Source organism: Ambystoma mexicanum, chromosome 2q (assembly GCF_040938575.1).
Source record: "Ambystoma mexicanum isolate Mex_15411 chromosome 2q, UKY_AmexF1_1, whole genome shotgun sequence".
Lineage (NCBI taxonomy): Eukaryota > Metazoa > Chordata > Amphibia > Caudata > Ambystomatidae > Ambystoma > Ambystoma mexicanum.
In genome coordinates, this window is record NC_090924.1 from 731,605,791 (window position 1) to 731,625,212 (window position 19,422).

The following is a 19,422-nucleotide window of genomic DNA, read 5'->3' on the forward strand; positions in this document are numbered from 1 at the left end:
ACTCCCCACTTAATGATTTCCTCATCCTAGTAAGGAAGAGGAAAGGCTCCATAGGTTGGATCCTAGAAGAGCCTTGAGCTTTTATCTCCCCAGGATGGCTAAGCTCCGAGTGGACAACTAGCTCTTTGTGGGGTATACTGGATACCATTTAGGACAGGCTGTTTCTAAGTAGACCTGGTCTAGGTGGATTATCCTCACTATTTCAGAATGTTTGCTGGGAGGGACCCTCCTGAGGGCTTGCGGGCTTACTGGCTTACTCCACCATGGGCATTGCTACTTCGACAGCCCTCCAGAGAGGGGTGTGGGGGGGTGCCAGTAAAGAATATCTCTGACGCGGCAACATGGTCTTGTATAGACACGTTTGTTAAGCATTACTCCCTTGATACTTCCCATGCTCAGGATGTTGCCTTTGGTAAGGCAGTGCTTTACTCTGCCATTTAATTGGATAGGTCGAAATTATTTTCCCTTCTCCACTGTTAGGCAGAATCATATGCAGTACCCTTTGGGAACACCACACACAATTAAGAATATAAGTGCAAATACAAATTCATCTTTGGTACAAGCCTGTACTACACAGTAAAGTGGTAGAGATGGCTGAGCAGCCAGACTCATCTCAAGAGTAAAGTGAGCAGCATCAGAAGTTGTACAAAGGACAGCAATTACTATGGTTCAAACAAACACTGACTCAAGGTTTCTGAGTAAAAGAGTATACATTTATTTACACCATCAGTTATAAAACAGTTCACCGATATAAAGCAGTAGAAAATCACAATCTTAATACACTACACAACACCCAAACAATTCCGAAAAAGTTAAGCTCAAAATGAAGTGTGAGCAAAATGGCACTCTATCAATTTAAAAATGGGAGGGAAAGAACAAGGTTAACAAAAATCAACAACACCGACAAGTGATGGGCAGGGCAATCTAGAAAAGGCTTACTACAACTAGGATTCAAATCCATAGGCCTGGGCCAATGTTAATGGTTCAGAGTCTTTGCAGAGGATCACACAGTTCAGAGTAGTTTGCGGTTAAGTCTTTGCCAAGAGTTCAAAACGAAGTTGGTCGGAGGAAAAGTTATGCAAAAGAGTAAAGAAGGACAAGCCTTCGGAGAGGCGAAAGATTTAAAACCCTTTCACCGATGTTGGACGGAACAAACAACTAGATTTGAGCAGTGCCTTAAATGAAGAAGAATGCTGTAGCTGAGGCGGTAGTTCCTGCAGGCTCACGGTTCCTGAAGCGACTGTCAGACTGACAAGGAGGAAGACTGGGTGGTCCTGCGCTGCCCAGGGAAGAAGCCAGCAGCAGAGCAAAGCGTTGAATAAAAGGTGCACTCTTTAAAAGCACAAATGGACTCTCTCTCACTGACTATCCGGTTTCCTGTAGCACAGCAAATTCGACCAGGCTGAAGAGGGGGGTCCAAGGGCTTTGTGAGCTGGTTGGTCCCACCAGGCTCAAGGGGAGAAGACTCCTTGAGGATCTCCTCTGTCGAAGTTTCAGGCGATTCGGCCCTGCAGCAGGGCTTCCCAGGGATGTCCAATAGTTGCAGCAGTTGCCTTCCTTCAGCTCCTCGTTGGTTCTCTCATTCCAGTGGCGACTCTGCCTTCCAAGTCCTAGAGACCTGCTTTTTAAGCATTTTTCCCCCATTCACACAGCCTGGCTGTCAATCACACAGCAGGGTGGCTGTCCTGGCAGGACAGCCACCTAGCCAATCAAACTAGAGCACGTCTTGGGTCTCCAAGGAGACCCTGTGCAGGTGGCCTCAAACCCCTCCCTCACATCCTGTGCACCTAGACACTCAGGCGCCTAAGGAGGGCTTCTGTGCTGAAGCCCGCCAAAGGACGGCGAACAAAGGAACCAAACCTGGTTTGGCGCGCAGAGTAAAACACGAGAAATAATTTTACAAAAAGAAATGGTGAATAAACCCAGCCGGAACTAAATAAAATTAAAAAGGTCCAGTGGATCAAAGTTCAAGGCTACTCCCATAGCCTCCAACAGTACCGATGCTATTTTCATAGCTTGCTGTAAATTAAAAATGGTAGATGCCACTGCCACCAGCCAAATCTTAGAGAAAGGGGAACGAAATGATGTTCCATGAGAAAAAGACTAAAAGGGATAACTATTAACCCTTTCTGTACCTTATGGAAAATAGTTTGTAGTTGGTCTGTAAATTTTAACACTAGTAAAGTCAATGACAACTTTACATGTTCTGGGAGACAAAAGTCAGTCCCAGAAAATGGAGTTTGATAGTAGGAAGTCTAAAAAGACAACCCTGTGTCAATGCACTGAAGGCGCTGTCAGTCACACAGTAAAAAGATGATGCCTATGGAGTAGGTGCGACTCCATAGTCCATGAGCACAAAATTTATAACACACAGCATAAACACATGTAAGAGTGGGAGAAAAAGGCTCACACTCTTACTGGGTGAAAAAATAAATCCTAAAAATCTAGCAAAGCTGCTGAGGGACTCAGTGGGTAAGGGAAATTAGCCATTCTGGAGAATTCTCCCTAACATCCACTCATTAGTACTGCTTTTGGAGTCTGTCATGGATGAGGAATACGTTGGAGGACACAATCCATTTGAAGAGCAAGTTACTTACCAAACTGGTAATATTCTTTCGACTGAATGTTCCTCAAACGTATTCCGCTCAAGAATTTCCCATGCCATTGTTGGGCAAAGTTTGTATGCAGTACTATTTGGGTGCACTACATGCAACTCTGACTACAGGTATAGGAAATCCAGCCTTTGGTATAAGCTTGTACTACACAGTTTTGGTAGCGTGTTGAGCAGCCAGGCTGATCTCAAGAGGGGTCAATGTGAGCTGTAGGGGAGTTGCACAGAGATTCACAGTGACTATTCAAATAAAGACTTGTACTCAAGGTTTTTTGAATAAACAATTTATCAGTTAAAATAGGCCTTCTTCAGAAGGAATCAATATAGAAAGTACCACACATATGCTTCAATACTGTATACTTAGTTTCTAAATCAATAAAGACCCTTTTGGGATGACCCACAGACACAACCTACACCCTCAGGTAATTTCAATAGCTAGGGTGGTGGGGACATTAATATCTTACTGTTTGCATTTAGAATACTGTATGAAGTTGGTAAAGGGAAAAGGTTATTGGAACAACTGACCACAAATATTCTTAAGTAGGCAAATACTTTTGGATCCCCTAAGAAGAAGTCATTCAATACAATAGGCTAAGCCAAAGTCAATGGGCAAAAGTCTTATGTAGGATGAGGTACTTCTGGTAGGTAAGTAGAGAAAGTCTTTAGAAGTCCTTGAAGAAAAGAAGAATCAAATGTAAGGCCACAAGTGGTTTAGACTTGTGAGCAGAAGAAAATGCGAGCAACTCTATAATGAGGGGTAAGCCGGTCAAGTGGCACAGCGAGTAGAGCGCTCGCTTTGACACCCGTGCAGAGCCTGTTAACGCAGGTTCGAATCCCGGCGGGGCCAAACTCAGCCTTTCATCCTTCCGAGGTCGATAAATGAGCACCACACACCGTGGGTAATAATAAGCAGCGCTCGGATACCTGAGGGTTTGTAGCGCTATATAAAAGCCTAATTATTAAGTTCTCTCAGACTTTACAGTATCTATGGATTGAAGAAAAAGTGCAGCAGATGACTTCTGTTCCTGTGCAGCTCTGCGGATCCCACTGTTGCTGAGCCTCAGTTGTGGGGACCAGAGGGAGGACTTCTGGGGACTCCTGCACTGCAATGGGACGGTCACCGCTCGCAACCGGCAATCTTTCCAGCAAGTGGCACTTCAGTGTTTCAGCTCCTCGGGACTTCCGCAAATAGCAACTTTGTGGTTTCTGGCTGTCAAGATGGTCTTTCCTTGATTCTGGGGTCCCACACTCTGTTGAGGTGGCTCAGGCTCGGTCAGTCCTGCTTCCTGGGAGTCCGGAGGATCTTCCTGGAGTGCTTGACCAACTTAAAAGCAACGCACACAATCTGGTGTTCCTCTCCCTGGCTATACGGTTTCCAGCAGCAGAAATTCAAGCAGCTCCAAGAAGGATGTCCAGGTGGCTTACTTTGGAGTCGATTGGGCCCACCAACTCAAGGGGAGAAGGAGTCCTTACAGGGGCTTCTCTGTCGATACGAATTTGGGAGTTTCGGCACAGCAGCAGGGTTTTCACCGGGCAAATCAATGGTCTAGGAGTTGCAGCAGGCATCCTCTTCAAGTTCTTCTTCGGTTCCTTCATCCAGTGGCTGACTCTGCCTTCCAAGCCAAAAGCCTCACCTTTTATTCAGTTCTCTCCCATTCATTCCAGCCTAACTGTCAGTCATCTAGCAGGGTGGCTGTCCTTGGCGGACAGTCAGAAGGCCAGTTACTACAAAGTGCCTTTGGGTCTCCTAGGAGACTTTTTTTGGGCACCTCACTCACGTCCTGCCCCCACCAGACACCCTGGAGCCAGGCGCAGGCTTCACTCATGAATCCCACCAAAGGCAAAGCGAACAATGGGACCAAACCTGATTTGGCATGCAAAGTAAATCTCAAGAAGGACCTTTTCACAAAGAAATGGCAAAAAATACCCAGCCATTTTGACAAAAATGGCACCTTTGGGTGCTTTACTGCAGCTGGGAACGCAGCCCGCGGTAAATGCACACCAAGGTAGTTAAATCGAAACCACTGACACCAGCCATTCAGTGAGGAATGGTTAACACAAAAAATGTTACATGAGAAGCTAGACAAAGGGGATAGTAGGTAACCCCTCCATCCCCCTATTGTAAGATGGTGTGTGCTGGGTCTAGAAAGTTACAAATGTAAGCAAAGTCAATTTCACTTTACTGCTCTGGGAAACAGTAGTTTATCCCAGAGAAGGTATTTAAACCTTTGGGAAATCTGAAATACTTCCCTGTGCCACTGCACTGAATGTGCTGTGTGACACAATGTAAAAGATGATGCCTATGGAGTTTGTCAGACTCCACAACCAAAAGAAACAGAGTTAAAAATCACATTAAAATACATGAGAGAGTGGGAAAATGGGTCTCACTCCCTCCCAGTTAAAAAAAAAAAATCAAATCCAGCAAAGTTGCTTGGGGGGGGGTCTCTAAGGTGGAGGGAATTGGCACATTTCTGAGAATTCTCCCTAGCAGCCATGACAACTTACGTCCCTCGAGGCTAAGTGCAGTCGATGCTGCATTCTGGGCATGTGCCCCACATGTTGTGAGGGGAAAACATGAACTGAGGCTACGGGTGCCGTGCATGCTACTTATAACATCTGATGACGTCACCCTCGACGGAGGCCTTCGAGGGACATCGGCCCGACATCGACGCAAGGGCGCCCTCTGCCGAAAAAAAATTCCCAAGCAGTACAGCTGTTGACATTACATGTCATAGATGAGGAATACGTTGGAGGAACATCCAGTCGAAAGACCGTTAGCAGTTTGGGTAAGTAACTTGTTTATCTAGCCGCTCGCCAAATAACCGTATGCAAAGCAATGCGCTTGCTCTGGATGATGGATTCATGCATTTACCTGGTCCCGCACGCACGGTTGTACATGGGCCCAATGTAAGAATGGTTAGCGAAACATTGGTCTCAATCGGTCAGTGGGACGATCTAGTGGTGGTTTCGCTAACCCTAATTCAAGCGCTATGCTGGTGGACAAAGGACAATCTGTCAAAGGGAAAACCTTTTCACAACCCTACAGTACAAGCAGTTGTCAAAACAGACACATCTCTAACTGGGTGGGGAGTCCATTACCTTCACCACACAGTGCATGACATGTGGACCCATATCAAAGCCCAAAATCACATAAACCCTTTAGAGCTACAAGCAGTGCTCAAAGCCCTGCAAGCTTTCTAAGTGCATCTGTCATGCCAAACAGTACAAATCCTCACAGACAGCACCACTGCCATGTTTTACATAAACAAGCAGGGAGTCGCACAATCTCCAAGTCTTTCCAGGCTAGCACAAAAAAATGTCGAAGTGGGCACTCAAGCGGAACATGTTCCTAGTGTTGCAACATGTTCCAGGGGAACTCTATTCTCTGGCAGGCTCATTAAGCAGAGACCCTCTACCCGAAGAGCACAAGTGGCAGCTCAGCAGAAACATTTCAGACAATATTTTCTCCCTCTGGGACTATCCCCCCCCTTAGACTTGTTCGCCGCAAGCAAAAACACACAATGCCCAGACTTCGCATCCAGGTTTCCCCAACCTGGATCCAGGAGGAACGCCCTGTTGATGATCTGGTCAGGGAAATTTGCCTACGCTTGTCCCCCAACACTGCTACTGAGCAGGATAGCGAACGAAATGCACCAGGAACAAGTGAAGCTAATCCTTGTTGCTCCTATGTGGGCGAGACAACCTTTGTTTCCGAATCTGCACAAAATGGTGATGTGCGAGCCAATCCAACTCTGTGCCCCTCCAACATGGTCACCAAACACGGGGGAACAACATTACACCCACATCCTCAAACTTGGCAGCTTGGCTCCTGAAGTCCTAGAGTTTGGCCACTTAAAACTACCTCAAAGGTGTATGGAAATCATCAAGGAGGCACGCAAACCAAACATCAGACACTGTTATTTTAACAAATGGAAAGGATTTGTAGTAAGGTGCAAGTCAAAAAAGGTAACCCCGATCCAATGTACGCCATCACACATTATTGATTACATGCTCCACTTGCTAGACTCCGATCGAGTATTCAACTCCATCAAGGTTCGCCTAGCGCCTCTATCCGTGTACACCACTTCCCAAAGCAAGGTGTCTTGGTGGAAAGTCCCTGTAATTAAGGCATTCATGGAAGGAGTAAGGAGGCTTTACCCCTCGGCTCCCCCCGCTCCCTTTCAAACCCACCTCCAGTGTGACATCGAAATGTGGTACTCGCAAAGCTCATTAAACAGTGAGAATGACTAAGGGAAGCAATAACTCTTAACTTATTTTTAAGATAAGTTATACTCCAGGTAAATCAAACCTATACACTTTTTACAGGAGCTATAAGCAACTTTAAGGCAGGTAGAAACCTAAGACTCTTTTGTGTCCATCTACAACACACCAGGGAAAGCAAAACCCATTGTTACACTTTGAGTGACTCAGTTATTCTTGGTAGGTAAAACCTAATGCAGACTTATACTGGACAGGCTAACCGCAAGTCAGGGGCAAGCAAGACCCAGTTGGGAAACTTGCACACTACATTTCTGAAAGAAATAGTTAAGTGGAGCCAGCAGCATTAATTTTGGTGAAGAGGCACAACCATATAACAGGTGAGTAAAGTAACCTTATTTCTGATGCTTGTTAATCTGCTTAGAATCGCATGCTGTGCATATATTCTGACATCTAGTGGTAATCGTGGTAATTGCATCTTTATTTCGAGGATCGAAAGGGGACGTCGACATGGGCGTGACTCTAACACTAGCCCTAACGTGACATGTACTGTACACAAAATCCCTCACTCGTTGAGGTCCCTCAAATTGAATTTTTCCACCCAACTAGTTGATCGCCTTATGAGGAGCTCGAAAGAGTTATATTACAAATATTGTTACTACTTTGCCCCATGACCGATGGGCGTCTAGTCTTCGACTTTCCTGCTTCGATAGCTACTTCGTGGACCCCTTCGCCGAAGACATTCACAGCTGTTCGGCGACTGGTGCTTACAGTAGGGAAAGTGGGTCCCCTGGGTTGATTCTTTCTGAGAAAGCATTTCCTTTTCCCCTCTTCCCCATTCTGGTCTGGCTACTGCCTTTCACCTCTGCTATAGAGAGGACTCTGTTTTAGTTGCGTCTGTGTTGCAACGGAAAATTCCCCTGAAAGACACCCATCCCAAGTGCAATAGGTGCTTACCGCGTGACCATGAGCGATCCTGTAAGTCCTGCAAACTCTTTCGCCCTAAGATGTTAAAAGGTATGCGGACAAATCGGTGGGTGGCCTACGTGATGCAGGCCAAGAGTTGTTCCCCCGTCTGTGCCGTCGCCTCGAGTGAAGAGGATTCTAGCGGCAGCCGTGGCTCTGATGTGTAGGCCATAAATCTTTCGGTGGAACTGTCAGGTTCCCAGGTGCCCGTAAAGGGCCCTGACAGGCCGGCTGCTGGTACTGCTATGGGGAAATCACACCCCAGCGACAGGGGCACACCCGCACCACCCAAGGATAAGCATACAATCCCCCCCCCCCACCCGAGCTTCCTCGACAGATTTGTTGAAACATAAGAAGCCAACAAGCCCGCCGAAAACTTTAATGGTGCCTGTCGCACTTCATTATCCGGCGCCCTCCCCGCATCCGTCTACTCAGCATGCGTCTGGGCATTCCACGCATAAGGGCGTCTCTTATAAAGAAAACAAGTGAGTGTCGACACGCTGTCACGATTCCAGTGTGGGTTTAAGGCTGATGGGTGAGGAGGACCCCTCCTGCCCACCATGACAGTGTAGATAGACGATGGGTTTGTGGGTTGGCTGGCTGGCAGGCTGGCTGGCAGAGGCGTATATGGAACAAGGCAGCAACACACCCCACCATGGCTACCAAGGAGGATCCCACTGTGGAACCTAAGATGGCACCGGATAGATACAGGGATCTGACAATGGTGGTCTTGTGCTGACAGGGTGCCGTCCTCGGCTATAAAACCACACCCCGGACCACTCCCTGTGCTTGCCGTTTAATCTGCTTTCGAACAGAGCAGTGTCATAGGTACCGCTTCTGTTTCTTTTGCATGTGCGATCGGCACCTACGCAAGTTTGGAGCACTCTTACCTGGATTTGAAGAACGACTTGCCCCGGTGGGCTCCTGCTTCGTGTTCGATCTTGATCCTTACCTTGACCCCTGTAGACGCGTGGCATCTCATCCTAGTAGCTTGGTGTCTCCGGTCCTCCGTCTGCAGTCCACAGTAATCGCAGCTCCTGGGAACCTGAAATCAGAGAGCAACAATTGTAAAACTGAAATAACACCTAATTCCCAGTTCCCGTACCTGGTTTAACTTGGACTCACTTGCATACAAGTTTCAGCTTCTTAGCTCCGAGTCCAGACAGCTTGCCGGTGTTTCACCTGGAAGCGAAGAAATAAAGAGACCTATTAATATTCGATGCATCAACAAAGACATTGAACCTACAAGCTACGCTTCACATTGAGAAGCGGCCAAGATCTAGATTAACTCCTCACCAGAACTTACCTGTTCATCAACTGTATCCACTGCGTCACAGCCGGTCTGGACCACAAGTCTTCAGTGAAGTAACTGGACTTGGATACATACATGCTAACCTTGGCTTTCAGTCCTCAGTTCATTATGCTGAGCAAAAACCGTGACGCGCCAGCCAGCGATCTCAGGAAAGGGTAGAGACGGGAGGGAGGTTGGAGAGAAAGCAATAGAAACCCATACTAAATATATACTTACCTTTGGGTTATCCAGACCCCCGAACACTATTTTCCAGAGGAACCAAGGTCATCCAGGTCCCTCCCAGACTCACGGTCCTCTGGAGGTTAATCCACCGGCAGACCACTGGGGAAGAGAGTGGCCTGGGTATTCTTCAGTGCAGAGCTAACTGAGCGAGGGGGCAACGCATCTGAACAATCCGGACCAGGCACTCCTGCAGGGCACCAGAGGTAACCGTTACACACGCAGTCTAAGAGCACGTTGACTCCAAAGATTTCGGCGGAGCTGATAACCACAACGACTCCTACAGGCACGTTGAAATCCCTCACACAGTCGCCGAAGTTACGCAAGAGTCTCGTGGCTATTGCAACAACCAAAAAGCACTCTCTCTCGTTGAGAGTAGGACTCCTTCTGGAAGGGTTTATCTGATAAATCCCCTCCCTCTAGAGAGCCTTTCCCTCCTCCAGACCCCTGTGGTTCATCCGTGTGGACCAGAGTGAGGTTTGAAAATGACATGGACAAATTGTCACAATTTGTAGATTTTTCTGAAAAGTTAATTACTCCCAAGAGACCTAGGGAGGACTCCTCCTGCTGATTTTAGCAAAGCAGCAGAAGCTTTCAACCAAAACTCACCAAGAAGAAGTACTTGAGTTTACTGAGCCAGAGGAGACCTCCGAGGACCCCTATAGTCATGATGACAATCCTATTGGGCAGGACACAACTGATCAGTGCCCAGTTTGGGGACAAGATCAGCCAGCTGATGAAGCACCTTGGCTCTCACCCACTCCAACTCCTCACCCAGACGTTAATTGTCTGGAACCACCTTCCTCGCTTCAACAGAGGCAGCCACCGCCCCCATTGACGACTTTGTGGCTTTCAATGCACTCCGGAAAAGGGCCACAGACCACTTCTAAATCGCCACTCAGGAAGTTGTTCAGGACTCTGATTTTGTAGAGGGCATTCTAAAGGAAAAGCCTCCCACAAGTCGGGCTATCCCCCAGCTGAATTCTATTAAGAAGCACCTTGCACCTTCCCCTTCCCTTACAAGGGCCGTCAACCCTCGGGTTGAGAAACTGTTTCGCCCCTCTCCATCTGACCCTATATACATTCAGGGGCGTGCCACACCAGACTCCCTGGTTGTTACCACCACCAAAAAGGGCTGGGGTTCACCGGTCTACTGCAGAGGCTACCCCCGACAAAGACTGCAAGAAACACTATGCCCTTGGCAAGCATATCAACACATCGGCAGCATATTGTACTAGAATTGTAAATACTACTCTTCTTGCGAGTTATAGTGATGTGCAGGAGAACCTGCTTCAAAAAGGCCTCAAAGAGGTTCCTGAATCTGTGCGATCAGGACTGCTTGCGGTCATCTCTGAAGGAATACAGGTGCCCCACAACAGCCTTAAAAAGACACTATTAGAAATGACACCCATAAAAAGAGTAAAAAACTGAGTGTGGAAAAAGGTTCCCACTCACTGAGATATAAGGAAAAATAATCCACCAGTAAACTAAGCATTTCTGGGGTTGACACAGCTCAGGAAGATTTATCATTGCTATGAAAATCTTAACTAACACTTCCTTCAGCATTCAGACCAAGAAATCCGGAGGACGTATCCAGAGCTGCAACTTTGCAGATCGTCCAGCACAAACATTTTCTTCTAACCAATGGTACTGTGGGGAAAAGGTATTGCTTACCTGATTCCAGAAAGTCGAGGTGTCCACGACAACCCCCTCATACCTCTGACTCAAGCCACTGCTTGCGTCCCTTTAGTGAGTCCTTTCACAGGGTCTCAAATGTTAGTTAAGCCTTCTTGTATCTTCCTTCCTAGAGACTAGAAAGTATCCACAAAAACCTTTGATTTCTTCTGCTTTGTAAGAGTTTAAGCTGTTACGAACTGCCTTTTAGCTAAGATTGCGTTTTTTGACTTTCAAAGACTTGCTGTGCTGGGAAAATGCGTGTATAACCTGAAGCTTTACTAGGAGAACACTAATCAACAATGGGTTTCCTCCCCAAAAATCACTATCTTGTATGTGTATGCAGACTATATACAATTACTTTATTATTTAGTGGGTACGTGATATTACCGATATAACTGTCAAACTCCTGTAACAATTGTATGCGTTGAGCAACTACCAACTAAAAAGTGACCCTTTGCGAGTATTGAAAAGAATATCTGTGTGATGGTTTATACTGCTACGTATTTAACAGTGACTCTTGTGTAAATATAATAAATATATATATTGATATGCATGTATGTGTGAGTGTTTCTTTCATGTGTTTTGCTTACTGGGTTCAGTGTACTTAGCCTCAGCTCACATCATCTTCAGATAAGCCTGACTGCTCTGCTACTCTACCATAGTACTGAGTTAGTACAGGCTGATAAGAGTTGGGGGTCTACAAACCACTGGGATAGCTTACTAAAGACTTACTTCCAAGTAGGACTTTAGAATGGTCATTGTTAGTTGAGTTTTCCTAGAGTATATGTTACACTGGCATTAAGCAGTAAAATGCAAAAGTGCTAGACACACAAACTAAAAATTACTTTGTTTATAAAATTGTGAGGCAACTCAAAACCCGTCCATGGGTCTGGTGCTGCAGATCCATCTGACCAATCACTTACAAATGGGTCTTCCCATGAGCTGGAGGGGTAAAGAGCAGGGAGGTTGCCGGCCATTGGATAAATGGGTGTCGCGCTTGACCACTTTCCTTTTCCTGCTGCATGGGCCAGGCTGCCCTTAGTGAGCTTTGGGTAATGCGGCAAGGAACTGAGTCACATGACTCTAGATCTAGGCCAAACAGCTGCAATCTGGCCGGCAGGATTTCCTGGGGAGGGTGATTGGGAGCAGATTGACCAGGGAAATTGGAGGACTGCAAGAAAGACAAAGGTTGCAAAAGACATCTCAACAAGTAAAATAGATGCTCTGAATAAGCTGTTAACTTGGTGAAGATACTGATCAAGTGATTTATGTTATAATGTTAAGATGTTAACTGTCAATCCAAAAGTTCTGCTTCAAATAACTGCTTTTCTACCTGCCATGCTAATGTGATTCTGTGCTTGTTTATTTTCCTTGTTTTGCAGAATTAGGAGATGCTGAATGTGTCTCCAACATACAGTAACAAATTAAACATTTGTTTTATTTTTGTTTTTTTGCAGCAACCAATAAGAAGCCTTTTTCAGCAACAGCCTATACAGCCTTTGCTTCCTGTTCCACGCCCACGCCATTCTTCTCCTGCACAACAGAAGAAAGAATCATCAAGAGTAAATACACCTCCAACAACGCCACAGCAATCGAAAAATATACATATAAATCCACACTTCAAAGGATCTGTTGCGACACCTGCACAAGGTTGGATAACCGTTAGGTTACATGTTAACATTTTATGACTAGCCTTAACTTTGGAAAGCATTGGTACCTAAAAATTATTTAACTTCTGATAGTGTAAAAAAAAAAGTTGGGGAGGCTTACAGAACATGGATGATTTTTTTTTTAGACATGTTTTTATTAATTTTAATATATAACAGTGAATAAAGACTCCAACCCCGGGGTCCCAAGACCCAGAAACCCTCCCATTATCACTCAACAACCCAAACGGTGTGTTCTGCGAGCCACTACAATAGGTGCATGTATAAGGAAGAAATATCATCAATATCGGTTTCAACGATGAACTGGGCCATAAAATGGGCACGGAATAGATATTTACAAAATTCAGACATTCCTAAACTTTGGAGAACTGTTGGGGCCAAACGATGCAAGATCATTCCTGGGGGTGCAATGTCAGCATTGATCCTAAATCTCTAGGATCTAGGGGGCCCCAATAGTCAAGAGGCCTGCTGCAAGCCGGCAGCGTCACTGAATATAGTTTCTCTCTTCACACAAGTTCATGCAGTTCAGCCAGGCCTGGAAGCTCAGGGTGCTTCGCTTGCCCCATGATCAGGCAATAAGTGATCTGGCCACATCTGAAGCTATGGCAAGAAGCCTCCTCTCAGCTCGGGTGCCTCCCTCTATCAAAGCCAATAGCCACAACCGGGTGAGTACTCCTGCGGGGTAGGTAACATTTCTATTGCTTTTTCTACCTTCACACAGAACGGTTATATACAGGGGCACACCCAAACCACATGGAAATAGTCTACCCCCTCCCTGTGGCATCTGTGGCATGAAAAGGATCTGCCCGGGTAAAAACTATGAACTCTTGCCGGAGAGTAATGTACCTGATGTAAGAATTTAAAATGTGTCAGGGGTAATCCGTTATTCAGGGACAGGCTTTTCGTTTGCATGCAGATATGTTTCCACTGTGGGTCAGAGAGTCTCTTACCCAAGGCTAGCTCCTATTGTACTCTAAGGTTGTGCATATGATGGGTTTTCGGGGATGTGATGATTTTAAATGAGGAGGAGACCGGCTTTGCAGCCAGCCTGAGTTGTGAAACATATTGAAGTGTGGGGGCAGGGTGGTGCTCAAGGATAATCAGGCCGTTTAGATTGGAACACTGCTTGTAGTTGTTAATATAATAGCATTGTAATGGCATTCCAATCACCCCTCTCCTTCAAGGCATCCCAGGAGATGAAGTGACCATCCACTATGAGATTCCCTAATATGTTAATTCCCAGGCGCTCGAAGTGTTGGCGGAAAACCCCCTCCTGTGTGATTGGGATCCCCCTCACTGTGTAGACTGGGACATCAGAGGGAGTAACGGACATCAGTGTCCACTGCGCGGTCCAAGTGCACCCAGGCTTTGCAAGTAATTTCCACCAGGTATATCTCGGTTCGGGGCGTCGGGCGGTTCCCCTCCACACCAAACCCTGCAGGTCATTTGGGAACATCACCACCTTCTCTTTTGTGTTATGCGGGAGAGCTAGGGAAGGGCTCCACCACCATATTGAGAATTGTATCTGGGCAACCAGGAAGTAACGGTGCATGTCAGGATACCCCAAGCCGCCCTCTGCAATTGGTAAGCACAGAATGTCGTATGAGACGTTAGCCTGCCCCAACCAACCAAATCAGCAGTGACCAAAGGCTGGACCAGAATCCGGCCGGGGTCCTGTTGGGAACGTTAAGAATATATAATTTAGGAACGGGGACCATTTTAGCCAGCGAGGTCCTGGCCGCTTGGGACAGCGGGAGCAGGATACACCCCTCGACCCTGCCCTCCAGATGTTATAGGGTTTTCAGATAGTTCTCGGTGTATAGAATGTCAGGGGATCGGGACACCTGGACCCCCGCCAGGTACCGTATCCTGTGAGGACACCACCTGAAGTCCCTGGGTATGTGCCCCTGGGTCACTGCCTGTGTCAAAGGCATTCATTCGGACTTAGTCCAATTTATTCTGAGGCCTGACAGGTCACCAAAGTGCGTGATTGCTTGTACTAATGGCTGCAGGTTGTCGCTTGGATGTTTTATATAAAGCAACATATCCGCGTACAGGGAGACAATGGCAACATGAGAATGTATCTTGATACCGCAGTGTGCATGATATTCCCTGAGGAAACAGGCCACCAGTTCCATGGCCAAAGCAAACCAGATTGGAGCTAAAGGGCACCTTTGCCTTGTCCCCCGGGTTGGAAATATGTATTCCGATTGCAGGAGTCAGCTTGGAGGAAGGGAACCCCTGGAGGAAGACAGAAACGCGCCCTATCCTGCAATCCACCTCGCGCTCAAAGACATGACTGCTTAAAAAGCCCTATACATGTCTGCAACTCTGGAAGGGATCCGCCGGGTCTGCTGGTGCGGACTCCACAGCCGACAACAAAGCCGCAGACGGAGTCATTCTACTTCCTCAAGTAAGTGCTGGTGTCAGTCTTGGGAAATTACTTTGTTTTCATGCGGGATGGTATCCCTCCCACTCCTACTAAGGGTGACTCCCCTTTGATGCCAGAGCGGTCTACTATGTCGATTATGCCCAACCATCATCTCTTGCCTAACGACTGCAATGTATGCGCTTCCTATCCTCTGACAAGCTGGCCAACGATCCTTGAGTCACCGTCTGCTCCCCCCTCAAGTACTGACTGCTCTAATATAGATCAATTCGGGGGCGGTGGCGAGGGGGAGACTTGTGTGACAGCTGATGAGGCTGCGGATGGCCTCTGCCATGTTCAAACATTGGTTCCAAACAAGGACAGTCAAGGATCTGTCCCTTGCCTCTCTCTCAGCCTGAAGATCTCAATGCTGCGTTATTTTCTGTGTCGGAAACGACATTCAGAGGGAGGTCTGCTTTCAAAGATTTAAGTGATTCTAGCGTTACATCGACATCAAACGAAAACACAAATAACTCTTGCACGTCTGTCTACATAACTGGGACCGAGAAAACCCTCCATGCGAGAAACACTGCCTGTCTATTGGGGGTGCGCGCAGTAGGTGGACTCTTGCTGGCTGATTTGGCATTGTCTGTGGGTCCCCAATTATTGTGAGTTTCCAATAGAAAATGAAAGCAGGCAAACTCAAATGGGCCCGGACGGTGTATTTTTCTACACAAAAGATCCGGTAACCACCACTCAGCCAGTCCTTCCTATAACAACATTGACTCACCTCTACGAGCCCTCCCTAAATCCAGTCCCTGCTGAGCTACAGCCTGATACGAGAAAAGATGGGTTGTGTCCGAGTTTCTTGGGACCTGCTCTGGTAACCCCTGGTTTCTCGTCTATTGGGAACCTAGAACATCCATATGCCTCAAACGCCCACAGGAGAAACTCGCTGGATGTAGTAAACAAATTACTACATGATTTCACAAACTTAAACAAATCAAGAAGTGAAAAAAAAGACCTTGACACACCAAGAAATGCCCAGAATTTCGATGAGAAAAACAGAAAACTATCTAGCATCAACTGCATGGGCGCTACTGGCAAGCGTCGCCGGCTTGAGGACAGTGACTCTGCCGCACTGATCTGCTCTCAACAAAGAAACCGTCTCTACAAACCCCAAGCTCAATCAGATTTCTGCAAAGACAATAGAAAGTGTCCCTACTGTTTTTCCAAAAATTCAACAGCTCTACTCCATTGAATCATCATCAGATATCTCTTCGAGTGACTCTTCCATCATTGAAAGAGACTTTCCCAAAATACGGCGCAATCAAAATAAGACACAATTTCAAGGTCTGCTTTCTCCGCCCTACCTGAAGTGATTGTCAAAAAACTCATCCATGACATACAACCAACTTTGCTCTCGTCTATGTCAATGACGATTTGCCCATTCCTCAAAATGTATGAACAACTGAAAGACCATGTTAAATGACTCGAGTACTTTGGTGGCCCTCATGAACTCAAAAATGACGAACCTGGAAAACGACAACAACCTGTTCAAACGGTTGATTCATGACTCAAACAACAAAATTGACCACTCACTAGCTGCACTTGCTGATCAAAAACGGAACAATAGCAAGGACAAAAAATGATTGGCAGAAGTTGTGAAAGAGGCTCCTGGTCTTCTAAAACCACATAATTGCAACACAAGGTCTAATACCTGCCATACTGAGTTGCATATTCAAATCCCATCCAAAAAAGTCAACAAGGGCACTTCGACAAACGTCGTAATTCCATATATCCAGAGACGCACCAACTCCTGAAACAGTCCAAGAGCATGCAAGGAAAGGAGCCAACAATAAGTTTGCGTCTGACACGTTATCCTCACTTGCTGAACCAGAGACCACTCCACCTGAACTGGCAACGAATAGCCTCACCCCTAGTATGCAAATAAATGTCTCGCCAAAACCCATGGATGGAAACTTAAAGCAGCATACTTGTGGGGAAAATATAAGTTGCTTCTCTGAGGCTGTCCCAAGCTCTCAATCTGAAAAAAACAGTGCAAACGCAGATATCCAACTTTCAAACTGGTCGGGACTTACTCGAGGCCAATTTAGAGATCCGGACAACATATATGAGGATGTTGTGACACCAGTCGCCCCAAACCCTGTTGCTTTCCCGATATTTAATTTCAATATTAACCAGGGGGTAACACAGGGTGGCTTGAAAGTGGTTCAGACAAATCTAAAAATGTCAACCAAAACCACCAAAATGACAACTCAAAGTTCCTGCGGAACATCAAAGCCGTATACATGAATTTACAGGTGACGACTGCCTTAGAACAGACCAAGAGCTTAGCCCATAAGGATGGAATCATTGACCTTACTCGAGGTCCAAAGGAGAGTGGAGGCCAAAATGAATCGGAAGCGACAGCTTGGAACCAATGAAGAGACACCCATCCTCTACCCATGATGTCTGAACACACGGTCAACTTACTTGACTTGTCAACCTATAACGAGGAAGTGGAACTCGAAGCGCCTACTGTCCAACCGACCGCTCCTACTCCATTGGACGTCATACTGCCAGGCTCTGCATCCCTGTCTCTTGACCCGGGAAGGAGTGCAAGGGTCTGCACTATAATCGCGCCTGTGCCTATACTTGAAGACTCTTTGCCCGGACCCACAAGTCTGCCTTTTCTGACGATGTGCCAGAAACATGCTAGGCTAGCCAAAGAACTTAAACTTTTGCACAACCTACCTATTCGGGCCAGTAATTGGACTGAGCCAAGCATCCAAAAAACAATGAATTTTTCAACAGAACTGAACGAAGGTGAGCGAAGTGCATATCAAAAAGCCTCTGAAAGGCTCCTTGGCGATCCTCTGACAAACAACTGTAACACTGGTGTAAAGGGAAACCACATTCTAAATATTGTCTGGTGCTGGAACGCATTGAACAGAATGCCGACACCCTTGTGCTCAACCGTAAAAATGTACTACAGCTGCTCCACTATGTACCCTTGCTAAGAATGATTGCGACAAACGACATAAAAGTCGTTGATTTTCATAACCACGAACAGCATGACATGGTGAGGCTTCATATTGATTCGAGAATTGTATGCAAAACATTGCTGGAGAAAGTTGATGCAACGACAAATTCTGAAAAAAGTCAAAGACTTTGTGAAAAGGCCAACAATCATTCATGAAAGGATGGCACAAAGCGCTGATCGCAGGCCAACAAAATCGGCTCGTGTGGCCCACTTGGAGAAACAACAAGACACAGTACCGGCCGACAGTTCTACTCTCCAAACTAAAACAACTTTGTTGCATTCCATCGATCAAATCAAAATCAGTTTTGCTCAAAACATCAGTCTACCTGTGTTCAATGCAAAAACAGCACCGTCTGGGCCGCTTGATGGATGCACCAGAGACTGGAGTTGGCTTTCGAAAGCTTTGACTGACTAAAATCAAAGCTAACGCCTAGACCCAAATATCAAGTTCCTAACAACTATAGGTTGCTGGAACACTTGTGGACACATGCACCTGCAACAACCAAGTTGATTAGGAAACATTGACATCATGTGTGCCCAGGAAACCTGGCTGACAACATGCCCATTTCAAGACGGTTTTGAAATGGCCTTAAACTCTGCCATTAAAAAATCCATAGGCAGACAAACGGCTGGTCTTTTGACCCTAGTACGTAAAAGCTCAGGCCATAAGATCATTGAAACCCTCAACTACACCCGATATATTCAGATGACACTGGTGCAGTCCGCTAATTTTTGTAGCCAGAAAAAGGATCACTTATGTCATCAATCCATACTGGCAGCATAAAGCCACTCCTGCCCCTGACTTAATTGACCAAATAACAAATATCATCGATTCCATCTATTATGTAGATGGGGCAGCAAAAATCATATGTGGGGATGTAAACATAACTTGTTTGGATGTAACATCATTAAATCCGAACATCTCTGCCCTGTCGAATGTGGCGCAACTGTGGTCCGTGGAAATGGAGAGCCCAAATATGCATATGCTGAACGGGAACACTATTGGTGACATACCGCCCAGAGCAACATGTAATAGAGATTCACAGGAATCTATTCTAGATTATTTCTTCGTTTCCGTGAGTTTGCACATTAATGTGCGGAAATTACAAGTCATTCATATGACTGAAAGTGACCACAATTTAGTGACGGTCTCAATTGCTGCTCCTGTACGGAAAGAGTGTGAGAACTGGTCACACAACATAGTTGTAGAGTCAAGCCGGGTCTGATTATGTCTGACTGAAGCAGAGACGAATGGAATAAATGCCGCTTATCAAGAGGACAAAACCCAACTTGAATACCAACATATCTTGGAAAAATTCAAAGAGAAAAACAAGGGCT

General features: G+C 46.2%; 1 protein-coding gene across 6 annotated transcripts in view; it reads left to right on the top strand.

The window, feature by feature from the left end:
• Nucleotides 1–19,422, top strand: part of RBM33 (RNA binding motif protein 33) — a 1,526,085-nt gene that overhangs the window by 493,134 nt on the left and 1,013,529 nt on the right. For all 6 annotated transcript variants that reach the window (XR_011303311.1, XR_011303310.1, XM_069647955.1 and 3 more), the window contains one exon: nt 12,461–12,653. Coding sequence is in view for 4 of the 6 variants with exons in the window: in XM_069647955.1 (XP_069504056.1) it covers nt 12,461–12,653 (193 nt within the window). In the remaining 2 variants the exon portion in view is untranslated. The remainder of the gene's footprint in view (nt 1–12,460; nt 12,654–19,422) is intronic.